At 42.4% G+C, this 21,868-nt stretch overlaps 1 protein-coding gene across 7 annotated transcripts; it reads right to left on the reverse strand.

Annotated features, from left to right (window-relative positions):
* Window positions 1-4,652: 4,652 nt before the first annotated feature.
* On the reverse strand, window positions 4,653-20,905 carry LOC112260066 (polycomb group RING finger protein 5-B). Of its 7 annotated transcripts, none has more exons than XR_006084151.1 (10): window positions 20,594-20,905; window positions 19,492-19,795; window positions 18,236-18,332; window positions 14,268-14,323; window positions 14,052-14,111; window positions 11,642-11,787; window positions 11,415-11,513; window positions 9,074-9,177; window positions 8,093-8,182; window positions 6,178-6,198 (listed from the first exon to the last, which is right to left on the reverse strand). XR_006084151.1 is itself a non-coding variant. In XM_042327345.1 (9 exons), the coding sequence occupies exons 2-9, from the start codon at window positions 19,616-19,618 to the stop codon at window positions 6,000-6,002; spliced, it is 681 nt and encodes a 226-aa protein (XP_042183279.1). In that variant the 5' UTR covers window positions 19,619-19,795; window positions 20,594-20,893; the 3' UTR covers window positions 4,653-5,999. The 7 variants fall into 7 exon arrangements, 5 of the variants coding, with proteins under 5 accessions (XP_042183279.1, XP_042183276.1, XP_042183265.1 ...); XR_006084152.1 differs by having other exon boundaries at window positions 6,179-6,198; window positions 9,074-9,165; XM_042327345.1 differs by lacking the exons at window positions 6,178-6,198; window positions 9,074-9,177 and adding an exon at window positions 4,653-6,005 and having other exon boundaries at window positions 20,594-20,893.
* Between the last annotated feature and the right edge of the window lie 963 nt (window positions 20,906-21,868).

Consider the following 21,868-nt stretch of genomic DNA (forward strand, 5'->3'; position numbering starts at 1 on the left):
ATTTCCGCAAGTGTGGAGGAGGTGTGATGGTGTTCTTTGCTGGTGATTTATTTAGAATTCAAGGCACACTTAACCAGCATGGCTACCACAGCATTCTGCAGCGATACGCCATCCCGTCTGATTTGCGCTTATTGGGACAATCATTTGTTTTTCAACAGGACAATGACACAACACACCTCCAGGCTGTGTAAGGGCTATTTGACCAAGAAAGAAAGTGATGGAGTGCTGCATCAGATGACCTGGCCTCCACAATTACCCGACCTCAACTCAATTGAGATGGTTTGGGATGAGCTAGACCGTAGATTGAAGGAAAGCAGCCAACAAGCGCTCAGCATATGTGGGAAATCCTTCAAGACAAGCTGGTTGAGTGAATGCCAATAGTGTGCAAATCTGTCATCAAGGCAAAGTGGCTACTTTGAATAATCTAAAATATATTTTGATTTGTTTAACACTTTTTTGGTTACTACATGATTCCATGTGTTATTTCATAGTTTTGATGTCTTGACTATCATTCTACAATGTAGAAAATAGTACAAATACAGAAAAACCCTTAAATTAGGTGTGTCCAAACGTGACTGGTACTGTATATCGTACTGTACAACATGTGATGACATCACCTAAGGCAGACATATGGAGTACTTGCTACACAGGGTGAAGTCATCCTCAGGCGAGGTCAGCAATCAAAGTGTTAGTGACAGTCACTGCTGTTACTAGCTCTGTATTTAGAGTTGCTGTGAGGAGTGTACCACAGTGGGCTTAGAGTTGATTTGTATTTTTTTAACCTTTATTTAAACTAGGCAAGTCAGTTAAGAACAAATTCTTATTTTCAATGACAGCCAAGGAGTTAACTGCCTTGTTCATGGGCAGAACAAACCATTTTCAGCTCAGGGATTCGATCTTGCAACCTTTCGGTTACAAGTTCAACACTAATCACTAGGCTACCTGCCGCCCCTGTGAGGACTGCTGCTGTTGGCTGAGGCTACCAGTTGCTGTGAGGACTGTACCACCGTGGGCTGAGTTGCTGTGAGGACTGTACCACAGTGGGCTGAGTTGCTGTGAGGACTGTACCACCGTGGGCTGAGTTGCTGTGATGACTGTACCACCGTGGGCTGAGTTGCTGTGATGACTGTACCACCGTGGGCTGAGTTGCTGTGAGGACTGTACCACCGTGGGCTGAGTTGCTGTGAGGACTGTACCACCGTGAGCTGAGTTGCTGTGAGGACTGTACCACCGTGGGCTGAGTTGCTGTGAGGACTGTACCACCATGGGCTGAGTTGCTGTGAGGACTGTACCACCGTGGGCTGAGTTGCTGTGAGGACTGTACCACCGTGGGCTGAGTTGCTGTGAGGACTGTACCACCGTGGGCTGAGTTGCTGTGATGACTGTACCACCGTGGGCTGAGTTGCTGTGAGGACTGTACCACCGTGGGCTGAGTTGCTGTGATGACTGTACCACCGTGGGCTGAGTTGATGTGATGACTGTACCACCGTGGGCTGAGTTGCTGTGCGGACTGTACCACCGTGGGCTGAGTTGCTGTGAGGACTGTACCACCGTGGGCTGAGTTGCTGTGAGGACTGTACCATCGTCGACTCCTAATAAGATACTAACTTTTGGCTGATGATGACGTGTCAGAACGGTAGCCAAACACGTGACCTTATGATTAAAGGCAGATTGAGATCATAACATGAGATGGTAACTGTGTTGATAGATGGGTAGTATAAAGGGTAGAATGACATGTCATTGGTAGTTATGGTCCATTGGATGAAGCCAAGATTAGCAGTGTTGCACCACAGATAGAAGTGGCTGAACATTTAATACATATCTTTCACATAGATCCTTCTTAATGTGAGATAAAACACACCTACATTTCTCTCCATTTTGTCTGATAGATTCATCTGTACAGACCGAGTGTATGTGTGACAAAAGAATCACGTAACCATAGCAGGGAAAGATGGTGCAACAGAGCAATCCACTCAAGACAGTTGACCAGCCAGGATCCCAACTAGAAATTGTTGACCAGCCCGGATCACAAGGCAACCCAACTAGACATCGTTGACCAGCCAGGACCACAACAAGGCAACCCACCTAGACATTGTTGACCAGCCAGGATCACAAGGCAACCCAACTAGACATTGTTGACCAGCCAGGACCACAACAAGGCAACCCACCTAGACATTGTTGACCAGCCAGGATCACAAGGCAACCCAACTAGACATCGTTGACCAGCCAGGACCACAACTAGACATCCAAACATGCCCAACACTCCATATCGGTCCAAAAATAACTAAGCACCTTTAAAGTGATGGCTACTAATTTGCCTCTCTGTGCTACTCCAACAGTTTCTCTTGACAGGCGTATTCAACAACTCATTCTGCTATTTATTTATCTTGAATTCTGTGTTGACCTATCAAATTAGCTGCACGTTTCTTCTCTCATCTGTTAAAACACGATATAGCAACTGATCAAAAACAGTGTGAATGTATTGATCTTAAATATAATCATTTTACTTCATGTTTAATTTACATGATAAATATTAACATCTCTGCACAATGAACAAATCAAAATGGAGAAGGATGTAACGGTTGTCGTTGGTGGAAGAAGGAGAGGACCAAGGTGCAGCGTTTTAATTACACTGAACACTTGAACAAAACGTAACAAACAAAATAGTCCTGTCTGGTACAGAGACAGAAAACAACTACCCACAACTCAAGGGAAAAACCAGGCTGCCTAAGTATGGTTCTCAATCAGAGACAACGATTGACAGCTGCCTCTGATTGGGAACCATACCAGGCCAAACACATAGAAATACAGACATAGAATACCCACCCACATCACACCCTGACCAAACTGAAAATATAAACATACAAAGCAATCTACGGTCAGGGCGTGACAAAGGACAAGAGCCACTGTTATTATGGAGAGTTCTCGTTCATGTTAAGACAATCGTCTTCTTTCCAGAACATGTGTGTTTGTGACGGAACATTGCAGTGTCAATGTTTACTCAGTAAATAAGTCCCACGCAACTCATTGCCTAAAATGTACCTACTCAGAAATATAGGAGAGGAGCTGTATACAGTATAACATTTTATCAGAGATGCCTTGAAGCACTGGGCTTCACGGGATCACACAAGTTTCATCCAAATGATGAACTCAACTGTCGTCAGGTTGTCAGTTAAATGCGGATGTCACAGGGCGGCAGGGTAGCCTAGTGGTTAGAGCGTTGGACTAGTAACCGGAAGGTTGCAAGTTCAAATCCCCGAGCTGACAAGGTACAAATCTGTCGTTCTGCCCCTGAACAGGCAGTTAACCCACTGTTCCTAGGCCGTATTGAAAATAAGATTTGTTCTTAACTGACTTGCCTAGTTAAATAAAGATTAAATAAACAGAGCATCTTAATTATGCTTCATGTATCCCAGTCACAAACAAAATTACACAAGGTATTGAGGGGTTTTAGGACCCTTGAGACATCTTTACACAATGGTGCAAATATAATGTTCCCTATATCCTCCAGACCCAAATTCCCGCTGGCATGAGAGAGTGAATGTACAAAAAGTACAGTTTGAAGCCGGTAGGGAACTTTGGCCTAGATACATGTATACAGTATTTTCTGACCATAAAGCTCCCTGATGAGCAGGAAGTACGACACGGACAGCTGACGAGAGAGAGAAAATTAAGTTGTCAGATATAAATCCAACTGAACACTAAACAGATGTCAAGAGATGTCCTAAACAGATGTCCTACTTGGATTCCAATTAATATAGGCAAGAAAGAAACCGTTCTCAAACTCATCTCAGAATGCAATGACACTCTCCTGATGACAAGTCTACCAACCGGAGACTAATAGTGTTGTCAGCAACAACATCCAGAACAAATCATGGATTAGGTGCCTAATTGTCACACTTTTGCTCCAGCCCCATTTATCACACCGGACTAATCAACTAATCATGATCTTCAGTTTAGAAAGCAATTAGTTTAAATCAGCTGTGTTTTCTAGGGACGGGGAAAGTGGGCCCATCCCTGATCTAGAAACACTATCCTCCTGCCTGTCCAGCCAGACAAACAAACCAGGTAAATCGTAGTCTTTCCAACTGGACCGACCAGGAAGGGGTTCCCTAGTTTGGGCAGGAGCACTTTGTAATAAACCTATAAAACATACTTTCAAGGTGTTCATAGGAGGAAACAGAATACTAGATTAGATATGACAAGTTGCTAATTCAACAAGGACATAAACATGAGTATTGGTGAAAGCATCAGTCCTTTATCCTGACAACAGGCCCAAAGCCCGAGCAAACCAGAAACTCTCAATGGAAATTTAAGAAATTCATACACCATTTCCTGGTTTGCATAATTTCAGTTCATGTCAAACCAAGCAGTAATTGTGTAGAGAACAATCATTTCATTATACCATCTAAACCACTGTGAAATATTGCATCTTCAGCTGTTTGAAGCTGGTGGACAAAATCAAAAGTAAAAGGCAAAAATTAAATGTAGGAATGTGAAGCATAGAAATAGCGCACCTAAAGCAGATCTACCGCTTCTTAGACTTGCTTTCAATGAGAAAGACATGTGAGTTATAAATCTGTCAATGTGAACTTGGTCAGGTTGTCCAAAAAGGTACAGATTGTAGCTTTAAATCAAGACAGTAGGTAGAATACAAAACATTGAATTTATTCATGAATAATAATTATAAATCAAGTACAGATATGAACTATTTTTCTTCACAGCTCTCTCTCAAGAATGATTCAGAGGCAGTACATTTCAAAAATATATTCTACGCAGCATAAAACATTAACCATAAGAATATGTACATGTTTCCAAAAATGCATCCTATTTTTCAGCAGATGGACAGCTTGTCTTCACCTCCATGTTCTTCACATATAATCCTATGAACATAGATGAAAAGGCTAAACATGAGATGACTAGGTAAGGAAACAGATACCGTATACTCTATACTGAATTACTCTGAAAGAGACCACTTCAGTACACCTCAACGTTAATACAATAAGTTTTATGGCCAACCAGCTCTTACAGTGCACAAAGCTGTTCTTTGATCAAATATATCCAAGATCCATAATACATATATATCTTACTCTCATGTTGTAATGTCATCTATTTCATAAAACACATTTAGATCAAAGGTCTAGTAACAATATGAAATGTACACACCATTAGTTTGCCTTTAAAAACATGTAAGATAGTAGATCTCTAGTCTAAACATACTATGATCAATCTGAAAAACTGAAATGTAATACCTCCTCACTCAGAACAGTGCCAAAAAAGCTATTAGCACAAGTCTGAGATTGGCAGGAGCCAGGGTAATCACACCGCAGTATGGGTTGAGTGTGTGTGACAGAGAAAGAGAGAGAGAGGCTTAATGTTTCTCTCCCAATCCTGCAGGTTGCCCAGCCTCTGCCAGAGAGCGTTTGTAGATTTCAGCAGCTTGTCAGACTGGTTATTAACTGAGCATGGAACAGAATGAAGACGAATGGGCTTCGGTTTAGACTCTTTGAAACTTGTTGACAACATTATTAAGGTGCCCTGTCACAGGCAAATTTCCCTAATTGATTGATGGTGGGCAAATCTGTGGATATGTTATGTGCATTTATAAAAGACATAAAACATGTTTTAGTCAGGCATTGGGTGGAAGCCCTTGGAGTTGGGAGTAAATACAACTTTGATATATTCATACACCCATGTTTCAGCTAAGCTTGTCTTTAGTTACTTGTCTTGAAGATCACTTTGGCCACAAGCACAGAATGTTCCAACAACGAAGGACACAGAATGTTCCAACAACGAAGGACACAGAATGTTCCAACAACGAAGGACACAGAATGTTCCAACAACGAAGGACACAGAATGTTCCAACAACGAAGGTCACAGAATGTTCCAACAACGAAGGACACAGAATGTTCCAACAACGAAGGTCACAGAATGTTCCAACAACGAAGGTCACAGAATGTTCCAACAACGAAGGTCACAGAATGTTCCAACAACGAAGGTCACAACTAAATGAAACAGAATGAGAAAGAAAAAACAAATGGTCAAATGTAGAGAAGTTCAGAAAGGTTTGGAAGGACAGAGTTCCTGGCCGTGGCTGCATGTACATCCAGTCCTTGCTTTGTTTGTCTATGAAGGCTTCCAGGGCTTCGTTCAGCCAAAGTCTATTCGTGGCCTGTACTCCAGGACCATGGGATATCTCTGAGGAGAATGTAGAAAGAGACATTAGTGTTGTGTATTCTCAGTTACCTTCAAGTTTATTCAAAAGACAACTTGCAAAAGTAAATAGCCTAGTAGATGCTGACAAGCAGAGCGTATTTAACTAATGAGCTTTGCAATTCCATATTAAACGGCCCATATTTCACATGAATGGATGCCACGAGACAGAATTGCCCCTTTCAACAGACTTCAAGCCAAAGTTTTCCTGGATGGTGTTTTAAGGAGAACACACTTTCCTGTGAACCATCCCAGATCCCTAAGGCTGACAGTTGAAACAAGACAGGAGGCAGCATTGGACATTCAGATGCAGAGCATTGAGTAATGCTTTTATGATTTCTCTCTGAACTAACTGCAGTCAGTCCATACTTTACTGCAATTGATGTTTCCTAGGGGCTTGCTCAATATGCATCTATAAAACACTGTCTGGATTTATTTCTAAGTGTTTATATGGTAGCCATTCACCATCAAGGCATTGAGAAGTAGTATAATTAGCTGAAATGGTACAGGGAACAGAAGGCTGTCATTTAGATGTTGTGAGGACATGGCCAGTCCCCCCGCCCGCCAGTCCCCCCCCGTGTCCTGTCTCTGAGGTTAAACACACCCGTACCTGCGTCAGCTGCCTGTGAAAGGCTGTTCAGCATTGCAGGACTTGTTTTCAGCCCCAGGAGAGCAAGGCTGGATTCCAGAAACATTGAAAACCAGTTTTTACTGAAGATTAACCATAAATTCTTTAACTTCAAGTAATCAGTGGTGATGTCCTCATATTTCTACAGTGAGGTTGTGTGCAGTTCTATACATGTAATTGTGATGAGCTCATCATCTACATTTTTTTTTATGTATAGGGTTCTATAAATTTCTACAGGATGTTCAGTCTAAAGCAAAGTGACTGATCGTAACTGCTTGCGATTACTGTTTATATTCCTTCATTAAGGCATAAATATATTTTGTCTGTATGATATGTATTTTCAAGTGTTGCCTATTTGAGAATCCACATTTTTTTATCTGAGCACTTCTTGCATCCGTAAGACTGTTACCTTTCAGAAAAACTCAAGCTCAAACCAAATAAAAGGTCTGGCTGTTTTGCTTTTTGGATATACAGCTCTTACATACTTTTTCCACCACTGCCCCATGTCCACCCCCCAGTATGTCCAGTTCCCCACCATGTCCCCCATATGCAGTTGGCCCCCATGTCCAGTTGCCCACATGTCAGGCATGGGGGGGGATTGGACCTTGGTAATGACAGTTGTCTAACAAGACAGACAAACTAAAGCTGAACATGCCAAGGTAAAGACAGCTGGTCAGAGGGCAAGGAAGGTAAAGACAGCTGGGCAGGGAAGGTAAAGACAGCTGGTCAGAGGACAAGGAAGGTAAAGACAGCTGGTCAGAGGACAAGGAAGGTAAAGACAGCTGGTCAGATGGCAGGGAAGGTAAAGACAGCTGGTCGGAGGGCAGGGAGGGTAAAGACAGCTCGGAGGGCAGGGAGGGTCAGAGGGCAAGGAAGGTAAAGATAGCTGGTCAGAGGGCAAAGACAGCTAGTCAGAGGGCAGGGAAGGTAAAGATAGCTGGTCGGAGGGCAGGGAAGGTAAAGACAGCTGGTCAGAGGACAGGGAAGGTAAAAACAGCTGGTCGGAGGGCAGGGAAGGGGCAGCAAATGACATAACACAATCCCATGATGTTTATACTGTAGATTTATGATGTCATACTTTACATGGACATGGTGTATTGGGAATTTGGGTGGGTGTGGAAGATGTCAGGACATGCCAGAAAGAACATGATCAATAACCGGGCATTGAGAAGTACAGAGGTTACCTAAGAACTGGATGAGATAGGGGGAGTGTGGAGAAAAGAACAGGAAGGAATGACATAACAGACTCACGTGGTCACTGTGCAGCCTCCAGCGGGTCATGTAGATGAACTCCAGAGTGTGGTCCTTCCCCATGATCTCCCCATTACACAGCACATCCAGCTGGGGAGAGAGGACACACACAGGGGCGGACTGGGACAAGAATTCGGCTCTGGTATTTTATTCTCACCAGCCCATATCACCGCACACGCCCCCACCCCACCAACAGGTCACCATTAATACATACGCCCCATCCCCACACATACACCCTGACCCTACGTAGACACAGGCAGTAGTGCTGACACATAACATTGGCAGTACAGTACAGCGTTTCTCAACCATTTCTGTACCAGTGACTGGTGAGACATGGTCCTCTCAACTCACCACTATAACTGTTCCTCTGTCTGGAGATCCAACTCACCACTATAACTGTTCCTCTGTCTGGAGATCCAACTCACCACTATAACTGTTCCTCTGTCTGGAGATTACAACTCAGCACTATAACTGTTCCTCTGACTGGAGATTACAACTCAGCACTATAACTGTTCCTCTGTCTGGAGATTACAACTCAGCACTATAACTGTTCCTCTGTCTGGAGATTACAACTCAGCACTATAACTGTTCCTCTGTCTGGAGATTACAACTCAGCACTATAAGATGGAGATTACAACTCAGCACTATAACTGTTCCTCTGTCTGGAGATTACAACTCAGCACTATAACTGTTCCTCTGTCTGGAGATTACAACTCAGCACTATAAGATTACAACTCAGCACTACAACTGTTCCTCTGTCTGGAGATTACAACTCAGCACTATAACTGTTCCTCTGTCTGGAGATTACAACTCAGCACTATAACTATTCCTCTGTCTGGAGATTACAACTCAGCACTATAACTGTTCCTCTGTCTGGAGATCCAACTCACCACTATAACTGTTCCTCTGCCTGGATTACAACTCAGCACTATAACTGTTCCTCTGTCTGGAGATCCAACTCACCACTATAATCCAACTCACCACTATAACAGGGCCTCTGCTCTAGCCATTTTGTTGTGCTGTCCAGCTGTCTCCTCAGCATCTTCTCTGCGGTCACTGTGCTTATTCTTGTTCTGTGTGCATGTCTGCTTAAACCATGTACAATGCCTTCGAAAAGTATTCAGACTCCTTTTTCCACATGTTGTACTGTTACAGGCTCATCCTAAAATTGAGCTGTTTTTTTCCTTTATCAATCTACACGCAATACCCCATAATGACAAAGCAAAAATGGGTTTTTAGAAATGTTTGCCAATTAATCAAATAAAATGGAAATAACACATTTACATAAGTATTCAGACCCTTTACTAAGTACTTTGTTGAAGCACCTTTGGCAAAGATTACAGCCTCAAGTCTTCTTGGGTATGACGCTAGAAGCTTGGCACACGTGTATTTGGGGAGTTTCCCCCATTCCTCTCTGCAGATCCTCTCAAGCTCTGTCAGGTTGGATGGGGAACGTTGCTGCACAGATATCTTCAGGTCTCTCCAGAGATGTTAGATCAGGTTCAAGTCCAGGGCCTGGCTGGGCCACTCAAGGACCGTTCAGATATTTGTCCCGAAGCCCCTTCTGCGTTGTCTTGGCTGTTTGCTTAGGGTTGTTGTCCTGTTGGAAGGTGAACCTTTGCCCCAGTCTGAGGTCCTGAGCACTCTGGGGTAGGCTTTCATCAAGGATCCCTCTGTACTTTGTTACGTTCATCGTTGCCTCGATCCTGGCTAGTCTCCCAGTACATGCCACTGAAAAACATCCCCACAGCATGATGCGGCCACCACCATGCTTCACTGTAGGGATGGTGCCATATTTCCTCCAGACGTGACACTTGGCATTCAGGCAAAAAAGTTCCATCTTGGTTCCATCAGACCAGAGAATCTTGTTGCTCATGGTCATTAGGTGCCTTTTAGCAAACTACAAGCGGGTTGTCATGTGCCTTTTACTGAGGAGTGGCTTCTGTATGGCCACTGTACCATAAAGGCCTGATTGGCAGAATGCTACAGAGATGGTTGTCTTTCTGGAAGGTTCTCCCTTCTCCACAGAGGAACTCTGGAGCTCTGTCAGAGTGACCATCAGGTTCTTGTTCACCTCCTTGAGGTTCATTATGGCCAGGTGGCCAGCTCTAGTAAGAGTCTTGGTGGTTCCAGACACCTTCCATTTAAGATGGGAGGCCACGATGTTCCTGGGGACCAAAAATGCTGAATTCTTTTGGGGGGGTACCCTTCCCCAGATCTGTGCCTCAACTTAATCCTCTCTCCAAGCTCTACATATAATTCCTTTGACTTAATAGCTTGGTTTTTACTCTGACATGCACTATATCTATCTATTTATCAATTTTTTAATGGTACTTTTTACCCCCTTTTCTTCCCAATTTTGTGATATCCAATTGGTAGTTACAGTCTTGTCCCATTGCTGCAACTGCCGTACGGACTCTGGAGAGGCGAAGGTCGAGATCCATGCGTCCTCCGAAACACGACCCTGCCAAGCCGCACTGCTTCTTGACACACTGCCGCTCAACCCGGAAGCCAGCCGCACCAATGTGTTGGAGAACACACCGTACAGCTGACGACTGAAGTCAGCGCCCATGCGTCCGGCCTCAACACAAGGAGTTGCTAGAGCGCAATGGGACAAGGACATCCTAGCCACCCAAACCCTCCCCTAACCTGGACGACGCTGGGCCAATTCTGTGCCGTCTCATGGGTCTCTCGGTCGCTCACAGCCCGGAATCGAATCCGGATCTGTAGACCTTAGACCGCTGGGCCACTCGGGAGGCTGGGAACTTACATAGACAGGTGTGTGCCTTTCCAAATCATGTGCAATCAATTGAATTTACCACGGGTGTACTCCAATCAAGTTGGATAAACATTTCAAGGCTGATCAATGGAAACAGCACGAGCTCAATTTCAAGTCTCATAGTAAAGGGGCTGAATACTTAAGTAAATAAGGTATTTCTGTTTTCGCTTTGCCATGATAGGATATTGTGTGTAGATTGCTGAGAAAAAACAATATTTAATCCATTTTAGAATAAGGATGTAACGTAACAAAATGTGGAAAAAGGGAAGGGGTCTGAATACTTCATGAATGCATTGTACGTTATAATAATAATTATATATATATCAACTCTAACCAGCCCACCCAACTAAAAAAAAATGGTCCAGCCCATCTGGCATTTGCCAGAATTGCCAGATGACCCTGGACACACAAAACAAAGCGCACACATGCGCAAGGAAACACAAAAGGCACGTTATTTACATTATTCCCTTTTCTAAACCCATCATCAAAATAAAAGTGAAGTTACTGTACATTATAATATAAAAACAGTAGTAGCGGTCTTACCTCACAAGAGCTAGAAAGCTTTAACTTTAGACTGAGAAACTTCTTGATGGTTCCCACCGTGACTCGACTAGAGCAATGAATGAACTTCTTCATTAAACACTGGGGTGAATAACAGAAGGATGGCCAAGTTACATTCAGATAGAACACAGAGTACAGAATACCAGAACTGGTCACCTGAGCATATTGAAAGAAACACTCATGGGAAGAGGAAAACGATTCACACATACCTTCACTGTGTTGTCTGCAGCATAGCCATTGTTGTGGAGACAGTCGAGGCAGATGGCTATCTGGGGGTCGCTCCTGTGGTAATCCTGGTCATCTTCATCATCATCCTCATCACTGAGCCCAAGCTTCTTCGACCCAAGGCCGTCTCCTGTGGGATAGCAGAGCACAGGTGATTTTAGGAGATCACACTAGCAATCAGGGCAGAGAGAAGTAATGTACAATATATATATACACAGTGTATTTGGAAAGTATTCAGACCCTTCACCTTTTCCACATTATATTATGGCTGTTACATAACAAAGATAAATAAAATAAATAAATCATTCTCAGAAATCTGCACACCAATTAATGAAAAAGCAAAAAACTGGATTTTAGAAACTGTTAGAAATGTATATATTTAAAAAATATATTAAAAAAACAGAAATACCTTATTTACATACATAGGCCTTTATTTTTTAAGAATAAGGCTGTAACCTAACAAAATGTGGAAAAAGTCAAGGAGTCTGAATACTTTCCGAAGTCATTGTATATACAGTATACACACACTGAACAAAAATATACACCACATTACAGCCTCGTATTATTGAACAACCCAAACCCACATTAACTGTACATACACAGTGCCTTGAAAAAGTATTCATCCTGCCTTGGCGATTTTCCTATTTTGTTGCATTACAACCTGTAATTTAAATAGATTTTTATTTGGATTTCATGTAATGGACATACACAAAATAGTCCAAACTAGTGAAGTGAAATGAAAATGATAACTTCAACAAAATAAAAAACTGAAACGTTTTGCATGCATATGTAATCACCCCCTTTGCTATGAAGCCCCGAAATAAGATCTGGTGCAACTAATTACCTTCAGAAGTCACAAAATTAGTTAAATAAAGTCCACGTGTGCAATCTAAGTGTCACATGTTCTCAATATATATACACACACACCTGTTCTGAAAGGCCCCAGAGTCTACAACACCACTAAGCAAGGGGCACCACGACAACCAAGGAGCGCTCCAAACAGGTCAGGGACAAAGTTGTGGAGACGTACGGATCAGGGTTGGGTTATAAAAAAATCCAAAACTTTGAACATCCCACGGAGCACCATTAAATCCAATATTAAAAAATGGAAAGAATATGGCACCACAACAAACCTGCAAAGAGAGAGCCACCCACCAAAACTCATGGACCAGGCAAGGAGGGCATTAATCAGAGGCAACAAAGAGACCAAAGATAACCCTGAAGGAGCTGCAAAGCTCCACAGCGGAGATTGGAGTATCTGTCCATAGGACCACTATAAGCTGTACACTACACAGAGCTGGGCTTTACGGAAGAATGGCCAGAAAAAGCCATTGCTTAAAGAAAAAAAATAAGTAAACATGTTTGGTGTTCGCCAAAAAGGCATGTGGGAGACTCCCCGAAAACATGGAAGGTACTGTCATTTTACAGAATTTGGCAGTATGTCGAACCGGCCTCACAACAGCAGACCACGTGTATTGCATCATGTGGGCGACCGGTTTGCTGATGTCAACATTGTGAACAGAGTGCCCCATGGAGGCAGTGGGGTTATGGTAGGCAGGCGTAAGCTACGGACAACGAACACAATTGTATATTATCAATGGCAATTTGAATGCAGATACCGTGACGAGATCCTGAGGCCCATTGTCATGCCATTCATCCGCCGCCATCACCTCATGTTTCAGCATGATAGTGCACAGCCCAATGTCACATGGATCTGTGCACAATTCCTGGAAGATGAAAATCTCCCAGTTCTTCCAGGGCCTGCATACACACCACCAGACCTGTCACCCATTGAGCATGTTTGGGATGCTCTGGATCAACGTGTAGGAGATTGTGTTCCAATTCCTGCCAAAATCCAGCAACTTCACACAGTCATTGAAGAAGAGTGGGACAACATTCCACAGGACACAATTAACAGCCTGATCAACTCTATGCGAAGGAGATGTGTTGTGCTGCATGAGGCAAATAGTGGTCACACCAGATACTGAGTGGTTTTTTGATCCAAGCCCCTACTTTTTTTTTTAAAGATATGTGTCCAACCAATGCATATCTGTATTCTCAGTAATGTGAAATCCATAGATTATGGCCTAATTCATTTATTTCAATTGACACACTTCCTTATATGAACGCAGTGAAATCTGAAATCTGGCTCAGTAGTGGTGCCCCCTGTATATAGCCTTGGTATTTTCCTATGTTACTTTTTATTCTTTAGTAAATTATTTCTTAACATTTCACAGTAAGGTTGAATTCAAATCAAATTTGATGTTGCATTTATATTTTTGTTCAGAGTATACATGATTTACTCTACTAATGTCAAATAACATACTTATTACATTTTACAGTAAGACCCAGCACAATTTGTAAGAGTGACCTTAATTGAGACTAATCCCATACCTTGTGAATTTTCTTTTGACTTATTCTTCCTCCAGAAATCAATCTCCTGCTGTCCCTCTTCTGGTCAACACACACAATCATAAAGAAAAGAGGATATACAAGGTCATTTCAGTCCCACTACATCTAATGACTCTCCAAAGAGTGACTGAAATGATTGACTGACTGGGATATCATTAAGAAATATATCTTGGTTTTTCCTAGTTGATGAGAACTCACTTTCTCGTAATCCAGGCACAAGCTTGAAAATGATTTCCTCAAGAGTATTGTCCAACCTCAGAAGAAGGAGAGGATCAGTGAAGATGTGAGAGGAAGGGTAAAGATAAAGAGGAAGCAGTGGTTTGTGTTGACAGTGCACTCGCAGTATTCAAAGCAAAGTGAAGGCTAAATGTTTGGAGGACTATGTTTGTATGTGTCGTACCTTAGCATCTCTAGAGGGTTTGTTTCGTGGACTTGAATGCCACATTTGGGACAGTCATTACTGTCTTCAAAGTGCTGGATGATGCAGCTCTTACAAACTGGAAAACAAGAAAAATCCTATTACATAATGTAAGATGCTTAGAGTCTTTGGGAGAGGATGGACTGAGAGGACATAGAAGGAAGGAAGCAATAGAAAATTAGAATATTTTAAATTTGACCAGTTTCCTCACAGCAGGAAAATGCAGCATATGAATTATTAGGTGGATGATAATTAATGGACATTTTAGTAGAGGTTGATACATTTTTGATACACGTTAGTGGAAATTAAGTTTAGAACCCTTTTTAAACCTTGAATACACATTTCCTGCTGCACAGCAGGGTTCAAATTAATACAGTGAAAAGAAAACTGAGCAGAGAAATAATATTAAGAAATGCTATAGACGGAAGGAAACCTACCAAAAAACAATTAGGCAACAAATTCAATCCCTTTTAGACAACTTCCTGGACAAAACGTTCCTGTAATAGCGAAGGTGTAAACTAGGCAGAAGAAAATCTAAACTGAATATTTGACCTCTCAGCTTCCCTATCAAATAAAAAAAAATGAAACAGAAAACCAAAGAAAATTAACAATGACAAATGGTTTGATGAAGAATGCAAAAACCTAAAGAAAGAAAGAGAACTATCCAACCAAAAACATAAGAGACCCAGAAAACCTAAGTCTACACATTCACTATGGTGAATCACTAAAACAACACAGACATAACACTATGGAAAAAGAAGGAACAGCACGTCAGAAATTCTCAATGTAACTTAATAATCAACATGAAGAATTATCTATCCAAAATGGAGATGTATGGGTAAACCACTTCTCCAATCTTTGTGGCCCTATAACAGAGAACAAATAACAAAAACATATGCATGATCAAATACAAAATATGAGAATCAACTATTAAAAAGACTACCAGAACCCACAGCATTATCAAATTACATTTGAATGAACTACAGGACAAAATACAAGCCCTCCAACCCAAAAAGCCTGTGGTGTTGATGGTATCCTCAATGAAAATATACACACAACAAAACACAATTGGCTATTTTAAAACTCTAACATCACCCTTAGCTCTGGCATCTTCCCTGATATTTGGAACTAAGAACTGATCAACCCAATCCACAAAAGTTGAGACACATTTAACCCCAATAACTACTGTGGGATATACATCAGCAACCTTGGGGAAATCATCTGTATTATCATTAACGGCAGACTCGTACATTTCCTCAGTGAAAACAATGTACTGAGCAAATGTCAAATTGGCTTTTTACCAAATTACCGTACGACAGACCACGTCTTCAACCTGCACACCCTAAATGACAAACAAACAAACCAAAACAAAGGCAAAGTCTTCTCATGCTTTGTTAATTTCAAAAAAGCCTTTGGCTCAATTTGACATGAGGGTCTGCTATACAAATTGATGGAAAGTGGTACTGGGGGAAAAACAAACATTATAAAATCCATGTACACAAACAAGTGGGAGGTTAAAATGGGCAAAAATCAAACATTTTTTCCACAGAACTATGGGGTGACACAGGGATGCAACTTAAGACCAACCCTCTTCAACATATATATCAACGAATTGGCGAGGGCACTAGAACAGTCTGCAGCTCCCGGCCTCACCCTACTAGAATCTGAAGTCAAAAAAAAAAAAACCCAAAAAAAAAACATACCTTTGGCGTTGATATTTAGGCCAAGGTAACTTCCACAAAGCTGTGAACAAGCTGAGAGACGAGGAAAGAAGGGCCATCTATGCCATCAAAAGAAACATCAAATTCGACATACCAATTAGGATCTGGAATAAAATACTTGAATCAGTTATAAAATACTTGAATCAGTTATAGAACCCATTGCCCTTTATAATTGAGGTCTGGGGTCCGCTCATCAACCAAGAATTCACAAAATGGGACAAACCCCATATTGAGACTCTGCATGCAGAAGTCTGCAAAAATATCCTCAGTGTACAACGTAAAACACCAAATAATACATGCAGAGCAGAATTTGGCCCATACCCTATAATTATCAAAATCCAGAAAAGAGCCGTTAAATTCTACAACCACCTAAAAGGAAGCGATTCCCAAACCTTCCATAACAAAGCCATTACCTACAGTGAGATGAACCTGGAGAAGAGACCCCTAAGCAAGCTGGTCCTAGGGGCTCTGTTCACAAACATACCCCACAGAGCCCCAGGACAGAAACACAATTAGACACAACCAAATCATGAGAAAACAAAAAGATAAATTACTTGACACATTGGAAAGAATTAACAAAAAAAACAGAGCAAACTAGAATGCTACTTGGCCCTAAACAGAGAGTACACCGTGGCAGAATGCCCAAGCTTAAGGAAAGCTTTGACTATGTACAGACTCAGTAAGCATAGCCTTGCTTTTGAGAAAGCCAGGTCTGACTACGGTGGCCTATCAAGAGAAGGCAGGCTATGTGCACACTGCGCACAAAATGGAGGTGGACACTGAGCTGCACTTCCTAACCTCATGCCACATGTACAACAATATTAGAGAGACATATTTCCCCCAGATTACACAGAGCCACAAAGAATTTGAAAACAAACCCAATTTTGATAAACTCCCACATATACTGGGTGAAATACTAGTGTTCCATCACAGCAGCAAGATTTGTGACCTGTTGCCACAAGAAGAGGGCAACCAGTGAAGAACAAACACCATTGTAAATTCAACCCATATTTTTTTTTCACATTGTTACACACACAAAATATGACATGTCTTTATTCTTTTGGAACTTCTGTGAGTGTAATGTTTTCTGTAAATTTGTATTATTTATTATCTATTTCACTTGCTTTCGCAATGTTAACATACACTGCTCCAAAAAATAAAGGGAACACTTAAACAACACAATGTAACTCCAAGTCAATCACACTTCTGTGAAATCAAACTGTCCACTTAGGAAGCAACACTGATTGACAATAAATTTCACATGCTGTTGTGCAAATGGAATAGACAACAGGTGTAAATTATAGGCAATTAGCAAGACACCCCCAATAAAGGAGTGGTTCTGCAGGTGGTGACCACAGACCACTTCTCAGTTCCTATGCTTCCTGGCTGATGTTTTGGCTACTTTTGAATGCTGGCGGTGCTTTCACTCTAGTGGTAGCATGAGACGGAGTCTACAACCCACATAAGTGGCTCAGGTAGTGCAGCTCATCCAGGATGGAACATCAATGCGAGCTGTGGCAAGAAGGTTTGCTGTGTCTGTCAGCATAGTGTCCAAACGATGGAGGCGCTACCAGGAGACAGGCCAGTACATCAGGAGACGTGGAGGAGGCCGTAGGAGGGCAACAACCCAGCAGCAGGACCGCTACTTCCGCCTTTGTGCAAGGAGGAGCACTGCCAGAGCCCTGCAAAATTACCTCCAGCAGGCCACAAATGTGCATGTGTCTGCTCAAACGGTCAGAAACAGACTCCATGAGGGTGGTATGAGGGCCCGACGTCCACAGGTGGGGGTTGTGCTTACAGCCCAACACAGTGCAGGAAGTTAGCCTAGTGGTTAGAGCGTTGGACTAGTAACCGGAAGGTTGCAAGTTCAAACCCCCGAGATGACAAGGTACAAATCTGTCGTTCTGCCCCTGAACAGGCAGTTCCAGCAGGCCACAAATGTGCATGTGTCTGCTCAAACGGTCAGAAACAGACTCCATGAGGGTGGTATGAGGGCCCGACGTCCACAGGTGGGGGTTGTGTCGTACCTTAGCATCTCTAGAGGGTTCGTTTCGTGGACTTGAATGCCACATTTGGGACAGTCATTACTGTCTTCAAAGTGCTGGATGATGCAGCTCTTACAAACTGGAAAACAAGAAAAATCCTATTACATAATGTAAGATGCTTAGAGTCTTTGGGAGAGGATGGATTGAGAGGACATAGAAGGAAGGAAGCAATAGAAAATTAGAATATTTTAAATTTGACCACTGTTCCTAGGCCGTCATTGAAAAAAAGAATTTGTTCTTAACTGACTTGCCTAGTTAAATAAAGGTAAAATAAAAAATAAAAAAAGTTTGGCATTTGCCAGAGAACACCAAGATTGGCAAATTCACCACTGGCGCCCTGTGCTCTTCACAGATGAAAGCAGGTTCACACTGAGCACATGTGACAGAGTCTGGAGACGCTGTGGAGAACATTCTGCTGCCTGCAACATCCTCCAGCATGACCGGTTTGGCGGTGGGTCAGTCATGGTGTGGGGTGGCATTTCTTTGGGGGGGCCGCACAGCCTGTGTTACCTCTGAGGTAGCCTGACTGCCATTAGGTACCGAGATGAGATCCTCAGACCCCTTGTGAGATCATATTCTGGTGCGGTTGGCCTTGGGTTCCTCCTAATGCAAGACAGTACTAGACCTCATGTGGCTGGAGTGGGTCAGCAGTTCCTGCAAGAGGAAGGCATTGATGCTATGGACTGGCCCGCCCGTTCCCCAGACCTGAATCCAATTGAGCACATCTGGGACATCATGTCTCGCTCCATCCACCAACGCCACGTTGCACCACAGACTGTCCAGGAGTTGGCGGATGCTTTAGTCCAGGTCTGGGATGAGATCCCTCAAGAGACCATCTGCCACCTCATCAGGAGCATACCCAGGCGTTGTAGGGAGGTCATACAGGCACGTGGATGCCACACGCACTACTGAGCCTCATTTTGACTTGTTTTAAGGACATTACATCAAAGTTGGATCAGCCTGTAGTGTGGTTTTCCACTTTAATTTTGAGTGTGACTCCAAATCCAGACCTCCATGGGTTGATACATTTGATTTCCATTGATAATTTGTGAGATTTTGTTGTCAGCACAGTCAACTATGTAAAGAAAAAAAGTATTTAATAAGAATATTTCATTCATTCAGATCTAGGATGTGTTGTATTAGTGTTCCCTTTATTTTTTTGAGCAGTGTATGTTTCCAATGCCAATAAAGCCCATGAATTGAAAGACAGGTGGAGAAGTACAGGATGTGTGTCTTACATGTGTGCAGGCACTCAGTGACCGTGGTGGGTTTGATCAGGTAACCTCTGCACAGGTAGCAGGTAATGAAGTGGTTAAAGTCTTTGACCAAGCTGGTTTGGACCAAGGGTGTCCTCCGAGTGGCCATGGTGAGCCCCTGCAGAGCTGGGGAGATCAGGGATGAGGTAGGGTCAACAATCACAGAGGTCCCTGCAGCCCCTGACACTGCTGGGGTGTCCCCTGTATATGCGTCATCTTAATCATCCTCAGCCAGTCCTCATCAGCTGGGAAACACAATCTGAAGATATTTCCACTCTCAGATTACCTGTCAGACACAGAATACAAGGGAAAAGAGAGAAGAAAGTAGATGATTATGCCATATGCTACATGCAGATGATGCACAGGTTCATTCACCTCTTGGATTGGCATGTTCATTCAAATACAATGTGCAAAATAAAATAAATAAATACAAGTATTTACCACGTTTCTGAATGCATGACTTGCCTACATGCCTGACAAAATTCTATTTACTGTCACGCTGCCACTAAAACATGCCAAAAACATGCCTCATCTATCCCCATACTATACCACGCATTGACAAGCAGATAACAGTTTAGAAATGTCCTATTGACAAAACACACCTGTAAATGAACTATAAATAGTATTCGTACAAATAACGTAATCGTACAAATGCCTCCCTCGGTTTACTAAAAAAAATAATTGATACACAGTTAAGAAATACAAAAGCTTTGTGAAAATCGGTAGGCTGCACTAGGCTCATCGTAGAGGACCTCAAGCTTTGCGTGACCTGTATCACGGTGTGCATCACCAAAACAGCATTAAAGCACCAAACATATAGCTTGTAGCCACGACATTCGCGACGACCACATACTCGAAACTAAGTTGCGAATCGCAAGGAGATAGCGGAATGAAGTCAAGTCAAATTCTATAACGTAAAAAAGAAAAAGCACTAGCAACCTAAATACAGTTATGTCACACACGACACATACGCAATCATCCCACCCCCAAAGTTTGACTTTAACAGGGATGATGTGAAAGCCGATTTTTTGTAGGCTATTTCTGTCTGAAATGTTTGAACAATATAGGCTACATTTAATCTTACCTCGTAACCTCTCTAATTTTTCCATTAGGTTATTATAGCTGGTAGAATGGGAATAATAGAGTGACCATGACACTGCGTTCTCCTGGTGATATCAGCGACGTAGGCTAGTATGAAACTAGTGGCAAGAATACGGAATTTAAGTTTCGTTCAAGACAACTTGGAACTCGAAAAAAAACGACCTCGTGACGTTATTAATCTTCAGCTCGGGGAGGTAGGAGCTCTAGGAGGATGGGCGACTTTCCGAATTTTATTTACGAGTACGATTACCAATCGGAAATAGTTTTTTTCCAGAGTACCCACTTTGCATGAACGCACGGATGTCGAAGGTCGTAGATATTAATAGTTCCGAGTTCCAAGTTGTCATGAACGCACCATTACCCCAGCCACCAGTTTATGCAGATAGGAAAAGTGGGGAGGGAGATCACGAGCATGTGTGATTTTGCTAATTCATAGGCCTACTACAGTGTTTCCTCGACACCCCAAGGGGTGCATATTTTGTTTTTTGCCCTAGCACTACACAGCTGATTCAGATCATTTAAGTTTAGTTAATTTTTTGAATCAGCTGAGTAGTGATAGGGTAAAAAACAAAATGTGTGCCTCTTGGGGTTCCAAATAACTCATATTTCTCGTTTTGGCAAAAAACTGGATTAAAACAAGCAGGGGCACAACTTTTCATAGCCCCACTTAAAACAGGAAATGAGAATGAGCAGACCTACCAAAAATGTGACATAAGGTTGTACAGCAAACTCAGATTTGTTAACCTACCAAACGTTTTTATAATTTTGGGGGACGGATAAATTTTGGGGGACGGGTAAACACTCCAAACAGCCTACCCAACCATTCGGAGGCGTCTGCATGGTCCCAAAGCACACCATTGCCTAGATTTGTATCACATTCCAATGATAAAACTGGACAAAAATGCCATTTCAGAATGTGGAGGGAATATGCTGCATTAATTATCACTAATAGGGACGTTAACAACATTTAATAGAAAGAAAAAAAATTTGATTATGGAAAGTTTCTGTGACCTTTTACTTCAGCTAATGAAACATGGGACCGACATTTTAAATGTTGCATTTATAGTTTTGTTCAGTATATATATACAGTTGAAGTCGGAAGTTTACATACACCTGTTATTTTCTTTTATTTGCACAACGCATCACCGGTGGCAAACTACCTGCCCTCCAGGACACCTACACCACCCGATGTTACAGGAAGGCAATAAAGATCATCAAGGACAACAACCACCCGAGCCACTACCTGTTCACCCCGCTA

The sequence above is a fragment of the Oncorhynchus tshawytscha genome, linkage group LG01 (genome assembly GCF_018296145.1).
Source record: "Oncorhynchus tshawytscha isolate Ot180627B linkage group LG01, Otsh_v2.0, whole genome shotgun sequence".
Lineage (NCBI taxonomy): Eukaryota > Metazoa > Chordata > Actinopteri > Salmoniformes > Salmonidae > Oncorhynchus > Oncorhynchus tshawytscha.